We start from the raw sequence: 13722 nt of genomic DNA, 5'->3' as shown, positions 1-13722 counted from the left end.
TTTCTTAACTCAAGCCACATCCTACTCTTTAAAATTCTTCCAGATATTTACTGGGCCAAACTCAGAGCCAACTAGAAGCAGTGGTGGAAAGGTCATGGTCTCTCCAAGCTGGATGTGAGCCATTCACTTCTCTAGTGTGTTACGACTTGGTTATTTGGAGCCAAAGTTTTTCCTGATTTCTTTTTTCCTACAGAGTTTGAAAATCTTCTGGAGTGATTTTACATGAACAAAAGTCTTTATCTTGGATACCTGTGAGAGGTGTCAGGATCTGTACTAAACTAGGTCTTAATGCAGGTTCTCTTCCCTCCTACACAGATTAAGAGGATACACATTTTATATCATGTAACAATTTCTCAGCTGTCATAAGTGGTACCTCTTTGAAGAGAAAGAAAGGAAATAACCAAATAATTTTACTCATTCTGACCCTCAAAGTACAACATGGTCATTGAATGCTCCCTTATGATCTATGTCAAAACTAGAATCCAGCTAGGTTAACCTAACAGGCAGTGTTCTGCATCCTGTGTAACCAATTCACATAATGCAATTTAAAGGACACAATCTGAAGCTACACCAGAGTGGTCACAAAAGGGCTGGAGGAACAAAAGTGTGAGACTGTTCATTATTACTGGCAATCTGTCCCGTCACTTCCAGGAATAAAACTTTTTATCAGTCAAATTACTCTCAAAACAGTTAAATATCCCTCCAATTCGTTCTTTGGCAAAGATGACGACATGTTACAGCTGCCTATGAATCTCTAGCTACAACATATTGGTAGATAAAACAGAACTGCATTCTCCTGTATACAGTTATCTGTTATATAGATGGAGTTATCTCGGGGGGGGGGGGGGGGGAAGATAATCTGAGACAGTCTGTTTAAGCAAAGCGTAATCCAAATGGTGAACAAAATTAGTTTTTCTGTGGAGAAGTCTATAGATATACAGTTCCCATGACAACTGCATTTGGCTCTGGAAAACGGAAAACAAATGGCTCTTTTTAGACTGAAGTAAAATAAATTTAGTCTGTTTGCATAGAAAAACTGCTTTTTCACTCTAGTGTCAAATAGTCCCTCTGTAGCAAGCTTCCTTAGCTTCCCTTTATAGATTTTAGGGGCTTTCTTTTCCTTTTTTTAAAAAAAATGTACATCTATTGTAATTACAAAGGGTGAGAGCACCTCCCTTTCCCTACCCTTCCCATATCCAAAGCACAATTTTGTGTTCTAAAATTCTACAGATTGGACCCTCGTTGCCAAATAACAGGACCAGATCTCCTGCATCTAAGCAGCATAAAAATGCAAACTTATATTCTTAACTTCATCAGATCATAGAAGATTGGGAAAAGAGGGAAAGAGCTGTGATTATCGGTCTGTTGGGAATGCAGGTCTAAAATGCTCTCTGTGTTTGAAGTGAAAGATAGTCAGGGTGATTTCTTGTTCTGTTGTCAGTTGGAGAACCAAGTGGGTTTTAAGCCTTTGGTATTGCATATCCTTTATCAGCTCTCCGCTTCCAGCACCTGTGCATGCATATCCCTCCCAGGATCACACAGGCCAGCGCAACAGGAATCATTGCAATGTACCAGGACAGACCAACAGCTGGAAAAGTAAAAAAATTAAATATTAGAAGAACAGAAAAAGCAACAAACTCCCAGGAACGTAGTTCTCTCAGCTCAAGTGGGAAGAGGAGAAATGACAAGAAAAAGGATGTCTGCAAGTTAACCTTCCAAAAGGTTGGAAGCCGTTTAAAGGGCTTATCACCTTTGAAAGGAAGAGATTGAGCACTCTGGGAAATGTGTTCATGAAGACAGGAGGAAGGACTGGAAAACAACAGAGAGTGAGAATTTAAAGTTCAATTTTTTGCATACACCCAACTTTCTGAACCCCTGATCAGAGCAGCTGTGTGCTTTCTATCTTGGTTTGTTAAAAGCAGAGATATTCCAAGAAGGAAATCCAAGCACCATGTGGACCAGCAATACTCAACAATTAGTCCACCCTCACGTTGTGTGAAAAAAATTTTCTGACACAGAAGCTTAGAAATCAGTTACGATCAACCCATGACTCAGAACTTCTTCCCAAATCCAGCTGATTTCCAACACCAGTGTCTGTCCAGACCATTCTGGATTATTCCAATGTATATTGCCTCTGTAGTTTTTCCTGTGTAGCTCATGGAAGACAAGGGCAGCACATGATCCAGCAAAAGGAGTACAAATCCCTCATCATAGGGTGCTGGAGTGAGTAATAACTGATAATGAAGCCTGAAAATGTTCATGTGCCTTTCTAAGACAATGTGAGCAAGCTTTGGTGATTCACCAACGTCATGCCATTCACCAACAATTAGCTTCACATTGCTTATACAGCTGGTTCTTGGCCAATGGTTTATCACAGTGCAACATTAATTGCGTTGAGTTTAGGTCTTCTCTTCCCATCACTAGGAGCCAAAATAACAAACCCATCATAATTTACACTTCTTGTTATTTTGGCAGCAGTCAGTGCAAGAGGAAAAGAAATATTCTAACCATTTATTCTGTTATTGTCTTTTTTTCCCCTACTTGTTGAGGAACTGGAAGAGATTTGGCCCTGTTGCAAAGAGAGTTTGCCAACAGTCTCACTGGAACACTAATTTCACACAGTGTATCTAAATTGGAGTCTTATCCAAAAAACAGACATACCAGTACAGACGGATCCTTATCCCTGCATAAAATGTCAATAAATGACCTTCAGAAGGTGCATTTTGTGAACAGGCTGTATCAAAGACTACAGGTGAAAGAGGCAACCAGATTTTCCCCAGGCAGTAACTCATCCCAACACTAGCTCTACAGTATAAACAGCTCAGATGATAATTTAGCATTAGAATAATAATAAAAAATATCAAAAATAAGCAATAAAAATAACTACCTTCCTGCTTGACTCTGGTTGGCAGTACTTGGTATCCATATGTGTTCTGGGCCAGACAGGTGAAGTCTGTGTAAAAGTCCACTTCTTCAACAGAATCAAAAATCAGTGGTACTTCAATGAAGTTTTCACCATTTTCTACAATTTCTCTGGAAGAATAAGAAAAATTTAATGTTAAATATTTTAATAAGATTTTTTTCTCTATTTGATATGTTCATTCTAATAGCACTTTGCAAGAAAATCCAAGTTCATTTCTGAACCAGCCCCTCAGCATTCAAGGATGCCTATTGTCTTCAGCCCTGATTGCTAACTACTTGAGTCTCAGTGGGCAGTACCTATCCTGCACTTTCGGAGTCTAGAGGGGAAAAAAATACCTGGATTTGTCTTGCAAAAATAAAGAAAAGGGAGGGGAAAAGGGCAAGTGGAATTCTGTGTATCTTTGAGCTCACTTCACACCATTGTGCAAGGACCTAATTCCTTCTCTCTGACCACCTGAGGTTAATTCTTATGATCAGCTGGAAGAGGACATATGGAGAACATAACCCTGCAAATGTTCTCTGAGAAAGCTGAACCACCACTCCTATCTATCACATGCTCAAAGCCAATAGCTCAATTCAAGAAACTGTCCAAGAAGTTTCCAGTTGATTTCAACATGATTATTTTAGGAGTCCCACTATTTGAAAGTGTATTTTTAGCTGGATTCAAGCATCATCCCTTAATATCTTTTAGTCATTACCAGAGCAGTTGTCCCTCATGAGCCTGCATGGCATGGCAGCAATGGAATTCCCTGGGCGCTCCTCCCAGGAACTCTTTGCCAGAGATTTCTGCAGGAAATTTTTTTTTTCCCAGTGGCATTTGAGCTGTTTTGTAATGCTGCCAAAAGGAGGGCTTCCAGCAGAACTGGAGTGTCTCAAACACTGTGTGTCCTGCAGGAACCTCAGTTGTCACTGCCACTGTCTTTGTGCAATTGCATAATATATAACAGCAATAATGATAGTGGTAGGAATAACAAAAATAATTTTTAAAGTCCAATTAAGAAAGTGCTGCTCTGTTCTAAAGCCACCAGAGATCATAGGCTGTAGCACATTTTTATGGTTCCTGGCTACAGGTTCAATGCATTTTCACTTATCCATATAAACACGATTATAAATTATTTTTCCCAGTCATGATGTGGGAAATGGGGAAACAGCTAAAGGCTTGGGCATACAGCTGAGTTCCTATGTTACCTCTGGCTGCGGCATGGCCAGGCTGTTATCTGGCACTGGTGCCCACAATTGCCAAAACCATCTCACATCCATAACAGTTAAACATTCTTGTGCCCCAAAATACAGATGCCACCTGCCCAAACTCTGTTGGAAATGGCCCCTAGCCCATGCTAAACCCTAATCAGTAGCCAAAAACCCTTTGGGAAGGTGCTAGCTGCTGTGTGACCAGTTTAGCAAGTAACAGCCAAGGCAATGTCATCCCAGAGCCAAGGAACCTTCTGGGCTCTGTCTGCCAGTACAGGCAGAGCCACCAGGCAAGGGTAATGATCTTTTTGGTCACTCTGAGCTTCATGAAACAAGAAACAAAACAAGCTGACTTGGTCCTCAATGAAGAGATTTCAGTCAGAAAGTTTAGCTTACATTTACAAAAACGCTAGAGGTGAGCCTGGATGTAGTGAGTTACTCAGGTAGCACATCACAGGTACAGAAAGCAGGTATCTTTCCCTTTCCTAGTGGGAAAAGCCTTGAGATATGCAGCTATGAGGCTGCTGAAGGAAGGCTCCTCAAGACTGGGAGACACAATGAATCAGAACAAGAGGATGTGGAACATCCTGTTTCTCCCTCCCACCAGCATTCCCTTCAGTGCTACCCTAGCATCTGTTCTAGCACTCAGCGGGTGTCTGTGTGAGTCAGTTTAACTCACTAATGTGGAAAAGAACAAGCTTAGGGGGAAAAACAATGTTATTTAGAAAACAAAACAAAAAACGTCAAACCACTAGATAATTTTCTGTTGTCTTAGTGTATTCAGAGAACCTCATGAATGTCAGGGAGAGAATGTTGCCACTTTGCTGGCATGGGGTAAGGAGTGAGATAAAAGAAGGGCTGGGAAGGATCAAGTCTCCTTGTTTTCCACTGCAGTCAGCCCTTATAACAGCTCAGCTGCTCATGAAAATGTGCTTAAAGTTTGACTAAAAGTTGGCTCCTTTGCAAAATACCATGTCACAAAAAACAGAGATAAAGAATTTATTTCACTGACTGGGTTGGGCTTGGGGGTTTTTTTGCTTGCCGGCCCTTTTTTACCTCATCTCTCACCTTCACTTCAGATCTGTCTATTTCCCATTTCATTACCTGGCATACAGCTGCACCAAGGGCCCCTGTAGCACTGCAGGTTAGAACAATAAGCACAAGGAAGCACTTTCAGCCAGACTTACTGTCGTTCTCCTTCTGTAACTCTGCTCTGCTTATAAACCACGTCAATGCTGGTGTCATTTGCCAGCCACTCCACATCCGTTTGGAAGTGGCTGCTCAGCCCAACAAACACTTTGCACGGAAGAGTCATCTTGGAGCCTGTCAAAGAAAGAAAGATTGAAAAACAATTTGGATACATATGAAGAACTACTCTTCCTTTTGGTGAAAACCAACAACTCCAGTGGGAGATCCTACACACGTCAAGAACCACTACTTTCAAAACTGAAGTTAATCTCCGGATTGCTTTTGATCCCTTACTCCCTGGCAGTAAGACCCTTCAGTGTGGCAGTCCTTCCTGCTGCTAACCAAATAATTTCCCTATTGCAACACTAAGCAACTCTTGCCCTAAATACATTCCTTAGAGGCAAGGCTGTGTCCCTGTGGCCTTGCCCTTTCTGGCATAGTGCAGCCCAAAGGGCACTGTGTGATTTACCCCTCTGGAGCAACTGCATCAACCAGCAGCACAGCTTCACTCAGAGATGCTGTGGGTGAGGACATCCCCCCTGAGGTGGGATCTCCAGGGATAAAGTGATTTTGCAAATTTTCTGAAACTTTTTAATCGCTGTAACTCAGGGATAAGGAGTCTCCAGACTGACGTGTATCTACATTACATGTAAGTTTATCTATAAACCCAGAAGACAGCACCTGATTGTAGACACCAAAAAGCAAAGAATACTCCAGCACCGACCCTCAACTAATATAATTGAGATCAAAAACCTACAACAATTTATGCCAAAAAATCACATTGTAAGAGGACCTGCTCTATTTTTTCTCTGACTAAACGTTTCCAAATATGATGTTGGGCCTTACCAAGAGCAGCTGATGTTGTCTTTTGGGCTGGATACACAATTATCGGGGTAATTCTCTTCTCTTGTTCTTGGCAGAAAAAGAGAACAGAGTCAGCGCTAAGACAAGATAAAATGTGGGCATGATCCCAGAACCAGAAACATGCCACTTCACCAAGATCTGTGGTCTCCCAGGAAAGGATTGGACGTCTAAGGCCGCTGGCAAGCAGAGACCAGCGCTCCAAGGCGGAGCCCCGCGGCTGTGGGGACGGGCCAGCCCCGCTCCCGGCCCGAGCCCCGGGGCCGCGCGAGGAACGTGCGCCGCGGCCTCCCCCTGCCGGCCGCCCTGTGACACAGCGGCCCGTCCCCGCCCTGTGACACAGCGGCCCGTCCCCGCCCTGCGACACAGCGGCCCGTCCCCGCCCTGTGACACAGCGGCCCGTCCCCGCTCTGTGGCGCAGCGGCCCGTCCCCGCCGCCGTCCCCGCCCTGCGACACAGCGGCCCGTCCCCGCCGCCGTCCCCGCTCTGTGACACAGCGGCCTGTCGCCGCCCTAGGCTGCCGCCGCAGGTCTATTCTCCGAGCTTCCCTGAAGCCCTGTGCAGTGACACACCCTCTCCTGCCCCCCAGCCATCAATTATTCCGTTTAGCACACACGGGTACTGCCAGCGGTGCTGTGGGAGGCCCAGCAGGGCCAAGACAAGCACTCCCTTGGGCGCAGCTGAAGGGCTGAGCATGAGCTCCTCTCAAGAGTTTCATTAACAAACAAGAGCTTTTCTTATGTGGCGTAATGTTTTAATATGTCCATCACTGAATCATAGAACTACAGAATGGTTTAGGTTGGAAGGAACCTTAAAGGTTCCTAAAACCTTTCCTAAAAGGCTCCTAGGACCACTAGTTCCAGCCCCCTGCCGTGGGCAGGGACACTTTCCACTAGACCAGGTTGCTCAAATCCCCATCCGACCTAACCTTGAACACATCCAGGGAGCAGGGAAGGTGGGCATCCACAACCTCTCTGGGCAACCTGTGCCAGTGCCCCACTGCTCTCACAGAACAAAATATTCTCCTAACAGCTAATCTCAACTTGCCCTCTTTCAGTTTGAAGCCATTTGCCCTTGTCCTGTCACTTCATGCTCTCGTAAGAAGCCCCTCTCCATTTTTCTTGTAAATGCCCTTCAGGTACTGGTAGGCCACAGTTTGATCACACCAAAGCCTTCTCTTTTCCAGGGTGAATAAACCCAATTCTCTCAGCCTTTCCTTGTACGAGAGGTGCTCCATCCCTCTGATCACCTGAAATTATATTTACCAACAGTCTCCAGTTGAATTGTCCTGGTGATTTCATATGCCACACCTTCAAATGGAAATGACATCTTGCAGGTGTAATACCCCGCGTCTGTTGGTAGCACAGATGTCATGATCAGAGATGCTGAACCTTTCAGAAAGATGAATCTTTCATTGTCATCTTCCAAAGGCAGATCATCCTGGAGGAAGGACAGAAACTGGTGTTATGACTCAGATATCTACAGTTACACCCTGTGTAACTCTCAGACAAATTATCTCTGTCTCTCTATTATTAGAAGTTCACCTATCACTGGGAAATCTGAGCAGTTCTGCTTTCCCATCAAAACACAAGTTCTTTTAATGTGTATCCATCTCTAAAATGCCTTGTGGCACTATATGAAGTGTGAAAATTTGCTGGTTTAATGTATCTATAATGTGTGTGCATAGCTCGTCCATGAAGTGCACATTTTAAGATGGAAAACGTATAATATGCTCTTCCTTGAGTCATCTTAAGAGCAATCACATAAGATTTTAGTACCCATGGAGGTTTTCACAATGTTATCACTTTCCATACATGACCTCAAAAGAGTAATATTGTAAGGCATTCTTTGAAGACAAATATTTGTAGTCATGGAGGATTTCACGTAACTGCTACTTACCCTATAAACTATTAGAAATTCCTGCTCTGCATCCCTAAGACTCTGTTCATGCATGGTCTGGAGACCTCCTGGGAGAAATTATGTTCCTTCCTCATGAAGGGAAAATTTTTTTCTTACATTTGTAACAAGAACCATATTAAGGGGGGGCAGCCTTTTGCTTAGACTAAATTACTTATGTTCCCACTTCTGAAGGGAGTCCTGAGCAGCAACATTTTGCTGGTATGGTACAGATCATAACCTGGGCACTGCAAGCCAGCCTGTCTATTGCATCCTATGGTAAGGCTGCAGCTGCACAAGGCAGAGTGTGTGATCATACTGGGAGTGAAAATAAAGGCTGAACCAAGGTATTATGGAAATGGAAGAAGAATCCTCTGCTCTCCAGTGTGAAACTGAACAGCCAAGGATGTTGTATTTCATCTTAGAGGCAAAACCAGGCTTGCCTACTTGAAAAGCAGCAAACTGGCCAGTTAGGCAAGAGAACACTCCAAGCATTATGTAATTAATCCAATATTACCAAATGGTGTATTCCAGTTGATTAATGAAAACTGCCCTGCCTGAACATGGAGGCAGTATCCCTGGGAGGTCCTACTTTATGAGATCCACTAGAGGGGCCATAAAAAGAAGCACAGGGCCAAAGAGAAGGGCTTGATATCAGGTGGCAAACCCTGGACTTGGATAAGTAATCTAGCCTTATAAACTGTTGCACTGCCTGTGAGAGCATAAAACATGTGGAACACTTCACCCTGTGCTGAGTGTGCCCCAGAGAAGTTTTCTTAAAATGTATACATCTGACCCAAAATTCCCAGTGTATTAAATAATGCTAGTGACTTAAACAACATGGTGTTCAGGAGAAACGTAAAGTGGAGATTTATGTGCCAAATTGGGATGAGTCTATGCACAAAGAGGAAGTAGATGTTTTACCTTGTACCACTTGAGCTCCAGGCTTGTCCTGTTCAGTGTAAAATCCCACAGATCAGGACACACAATCTTGCCAGAGGTGAAAGTGAAGAGAATCTGGGGATAGGCAATCTCCTGAGCAGCTGTTTTCTCCACAACTGTGAGGTGGATGGAGACCATGGCGCAGTAGGAGGAGTTCCTGCTGACAGAACAGGGAGAGGTGGGCCCCCGAGAGTGATGAGGGGAACTCAAATGACACCCTTAGTTTCCTCGTGGCTCCGTTTCCCTCCTTAACTGAGGCCAAGACTGAGATCATATCAGGAGGCATGCTGGAAAATCACTGGTACTGTTCTTTTGGCACAATCTAAACATGTTACTGACACATGTCTGCCTCAGACCTTCAGTTTTTTCTTTTCTTTTTAGTAGAACAAGCTTCCTGTGCACCTTTAGGCTGCAGCATGATTTTAACTTTGTGAGAGGGAGAATGTGTTAACCTGAACAGTACCAGGTGTGTCATGAATCCTCCCCCATTTCCTTGGAAGAAGTTTTGACTGTGAAAACCCTAATGATTAAAGAAAAAGTTTAAAGCATGTATTACATCTACAGTTACTATTGCACAACCATAGACATTTCTGCGAGTACATATAATTTTGTGTGGCAGAGAAGGCATTCTGGCTTTGAAAGGTTCGCAATATTCAACTTTTCGTTCTGGCCCCAAGTAACAATCTCTTCCAGTCCCAAGGAACATCGCACTGGGAGAGATAGATGCTTATAATGCCATCCTTTACAACCTCTGGAAGCCTGCTTCAGAAATGCCCCTACTCAGGGCAGTGCATGATCCTTGAAGGGGCCATAGAAGGCAGGGGGTCCAGGCTGCCACCTCCAGGACAGCAGCTCTGGGCTGCAAGCAGACAGACTCACAGTGCTGCCAGGGCACTGTGGCCATCTGTCACATGCAGGCCAGATGCCCAAATCCAAAATATTTGCTCCACAGAACACAGAAACAGAGATCTGTGATAGTTTGCTGCTGCCTTCATTTTACGGAGTTGATAAAAAGATCTGCTGGCTTCCCTCTGGGATAATTTGCAAAGGAAATGTAATTTGCTTGCACTTTATTAATCCTGTAATAATGTTAGCAATGAAATTACCTACTTGGCTCTCGCATGTCTTTTCAAACAAATTTCACAGCATTTTACTAGATCTCTCAGTAACACTGCCATAGTGTTATGTATTGACAAAGTGAGGCAGAATAGTCCAAAAAGGGGATTGAAAAGCTATCTTGAACATCTCAGGCAACTACTTTGCTCTAGAACAGTATTTGCAACCTTTTGCTGTTTGGGCTTCACTGTCAGTGTCTTCTCTTCTGCTCCACAACTGAAATTGCTGCGGAGACTTGGGGAAAGGCCAACCCGACATGCTGAACATGATTTTCACAACTTGTCCATCTCTTCTACTACTGACATGCATCCCTCACAAGGTGTGCCGTGCAAGCAAGGAGACCATGCTCTCCACAAGCAGCTCCAGGGATGTAGAGATAAGTTCTCCAATAAAAACCCCAGAGCCAAGTGCCAGACGTATAGTGAGAGGCTGGCTGGCTGCAGGAGGTGGCAGGGGACAGGGACCTGGAACATCTTCAGAAGTTCAGGCTCTAAGGATGATGGGATTTTTTCCCTTCCTCAGTCCTCAACAAATCCAGATCCTGGCACCTCTTTCGACGTGGTACAGTGCACTGTCAGATTGAAAACACCCATAAAAAAAATGACTAATGGGGCTAAAAAGAGCCGTGGCTAAAGTCTCAACTCACTGCAACACCACAAGTCTGGTACCAGTCTAGTAAATACACACTAGGTCTCATGAAAAGTCTTCCAACAATACCAAGTCAGTCAAATTCTGGTTTAAAACATGGCTCAGAAGAAAAGTGAAGACCAGGGATATGGAAGAGGGAAGAGGAAAGACACTGCAGAGCTACAATGCGTTATATATGCTTCATAAGGCAATCTGAGGTGTAACAAGAGTATTTGTGCTCAGCAAACCCACTAACCCACTTCCTGCAGCATGCCCCACTTGCCATAGCACTGACTGGCTCAGAGGTAACAAAAAAAAACTTTCTGCACACTATTCTTCTATGAGATTGTAGCCAAAGTGGTAGCCCTGTGTCACAATTTATCCAGATTTCAGTACTGGTAACTATAGGAGATACACAACACACTCTAAGGGTCCTGAGTTCCCACATTTGTTCTCTCTAATAAGGTCAGCAAGGAAATTATCTTATCTAGAAATGCTCTGAATGAATATAACTGGAGTTTCAAATCAAGGTAATGCATTTAGACATAGTCATTTTGTTGAACTAGAATCTAGTGAACTAGATTTTCTTTTAAATACCTACCTTTTTGTGCAGATATATACTCCTGAGTCTTCTAGCCTCACTGGTAAAAACCAGAGTGCATTTCCTTTCGCCCAGATTCTTGAATCTTCGTCTCTTTCTGATATCATGGTGTTTGAACCATTTTTATGCCATGTGATATTAGGGGTCAAGGCAGACAAGTCCAGATGTTTGTATCTGGGGGAAGGGCATTTCAGAACCACAGGTTCTCCATGCAGCTCATAGTAGTGTTTGAAAAACACAGTGTGATCTGGGCAGTTTTCTGTATAAATCAGAGATATTTTTACATTACTGTCAGACAGGAACATTAAAAAGAATGGTGAGGGAAACAGAAGGCAAAAAAACAAACATACACTTACCTGTGTTTTTGACTTGCTGGAGTCTGAAAGCAGAGGCACCTATTGTGCACATCACCAGGACAAAGAGCCAATGCATTTTGTTCCACAGGAAATCAGCAGAGGGTCGAAGGAAAGTGTTTTGAAATCTACAAGGAAGTCTATTATAAGACATATCATATAATGAAAATACTCAACATTATCTAAAGGATTAACTGCTCTTTTTCTCACTCCAGACCTGAGGAGCTTTGGTCCATCCTCAGTGAGCAGAAAGGTGTCTCCATCCTGAATTTGTGGGGGCTGAACTGTGGAACCAGAACACCTGGTTTGGCACACACATACCACTTCTGGCCCTTCCCTCTCACTCCAGAAGATGAAAACAGCACACCACAAGATGCTACTGTCCCTACAGCCCTTCCAAGCAACAGCTATGGGTGGAAGAAATTAGCTGTGTTTATTTTGCAGTAAGATGTGGCTGAGGCACAGATCAACCGCTTCGAGGGAGCTCTATGTGGTAGCTTGGGTGAGCACAGGAGCAAAGTAGGCCAGCTAGTGTGAATCGGGCTGCAGGAAAACTTCCTGCTACAAGCAGAGCCAAGCTTTCTTGGCCCCAACAAATGTTTCTGTTGGGACAAAAAACATTCACTCCTGTGGCATGTATACCAGTCTTGCTGCTAGTGCACAAGTAAGTTTTCAGCATGCACTCTATTACCATCTGTTCTAAAAAAAAGATAAGGAAAACCCTGAACAACCTGTCCTGAAAATCAGATAGGGTGGCTACTAAGGGAAAAGAAAATTCTCCTCTGCCAGTCATTCATCAAGTGTCATCTGTATGGGCCTGGCATGGGCATGGCTGTGTCTGTGTACGTCACTGAATGCTTCTGCTCTGCCATGAGGCCTCAGCTCCTGCTACTCAGTTGATTGATTATGCTTTACCTCAGTGTGCCTTTGGCAAAAATATATAAAACATGCTGGATAGAGGCACTGGTTTACACTCTATGTAAGGATTTTATGAGAAATACAGTACACATATCCACATGATACATTACACTATTTCCATTGTATATACAGAAATGGAAATTGCATGCATTTAACATTACCTTAAAACTGTGATGAATATTAAATGGCTGTACAACTATTTCAAATCAAAACCAAAAGCAAAAATAAATATTTCTACCAATTATTATATTCTACTTATATTCATAAGTATATACGTTTGGGCATCTTTTTGTATCCCATCATGCTCATACTTCCATCATGTCTTTAATCTAAATTCCTTCCTGTTATAGTAGCTATACGTATCTGACATCTGATAGTTTGACTACAATAAACTATTTCTAGCTTATTGTCATCTCTACAACACCACAAAACCAACCTCTTGCTCAATAAAACTGTTTCATAACCATGGGTCATCTCCCCTACTCTTAGATCTGTGTGGGTTTCCAGGGATTTGGTATGGAGCTCTAGCCTCTCTCAGCTACATCTGAACCAGGTGCTAGAGGCATTAACAAGCCCCATGGTTCACATCAATACCTTGCAACAGGTGAGTTTCTCTCTCTTCAGATCCTTTGCCTGACAAAAATACTTGGTTATTCTGGTCACAGCTTTCTGGTCCTTTTGGTTTAGTAACTAATAATCTCCAGAAGCCCTACACCATTTGAGTGTTTAGGGAAGGTTTTCATTCCCAAATTTCAATCAGATTCACTTACCTGTGTTTCTGTAGTCTTTCAGCCATAAGAGTCTCACAAAAGGAAGTAATCAGACTGAAAATTCCTAGTGAGGACCTTATATAGGGTTGAGCTCAACACACAGCGGAAATTTGTCTCTCATTGCCCAATCAGGTTTGTGTCAAAACCAAATAACGTTTCAGACCCAACTTTCTTTCCTTCCGTAGAGTGAGGATAAGAGAAACGGAGCCACGGACAGAGAGAAAATATGTGTTTGGATTTCCCAAAAAAAGGGGAAATGACTGCTAAATATATGACTAATTTTCCCGTTTTCTGACGAATGGTAGCTTGCATACACTCATGTCTTCACATGACTATT

The 13722-nt window shown here is 43.2% G+C and overlaps 1 protein-coding gene across 1 annotated transcript; it reads right to left on the bottom strand.

Moving 5' to 3' along the window:
* Nucleotides 1–487: 487 nt before the first annotated feature.
* IL1R2 (interleukin 1 receptor type 2) lies at nucleotides 488–13429 on the bottom strand. The gene is made up of 9 exons (XM_066176618.1): nucleotides 13386–13429; nucleotides 11701–11825; nucleotides 11345–11603; nucleotides 8983–9157; nucleotides 7428–7602; nucleotides 6148–6213; nucleotides 5301–5436; nucleotides 2888–3033; nucleotides 488–1588 (listed from the first exon to the last, which is right to left on the bottom strand). The coding sequence occupies exons 1-9, from the start codon at nucleotides 13409–13411 to the stop codon at nucleotides 1461–1463; spliced, it is 1236 nt and encodes a 411-aa protein (XP_066032715.1). The 5' UTR covers nucleotides 13412–13429; the 3' UTR covers nucleotides 488–1460.
* Between the last annotated feature and the right edge of the window lie 293 nt (nucleotides 13430–13722).

The sequence above is a fragment of the Chamaea fasciata genome, unplaced genomic scaffold, assembly GCF_029207755.1.
Source record: "Chamaea fasciata isolate MVZ Bird 193981 ecotype frontalis unplaced genomic scaffold, bChaFas1.0.hap1 SCAF_2, whole genome shotgun sequence".
NCBI lineage: Eukaryota > Metazoa > Chordata > Aves > Passeriformes > Sylviidae > Chamaea > Chamaea fasciata.
Note: the sequence above shows the minus strand (reverse complement) of the source record. Positions and strands in the feature narration are given on the sequence as shown.

Bases quoted from the DNA above. Each gene is read 5' to 3' on its own strand.
- IL1R2 (XM_066176618.1), bottom strand. From the start codon at position 13,411: ATGGCTGAAAGACTACAGAAACACAG. The intron at 9,158-11,344 runs GTAGGTATTTAA...TTCTGTCAGCAG, and splicing joins GTATATATCTGCACAAAAAG to GAACTCCTCCTACTGCGCCA. The intron at 5,437-6,147 runs GTAAGGCCCAAC...TTTCTTTGACAG, and splicing joins GACAACATCAGCTGCTCTTG to GCTCCAAGATGACTCTTCCG.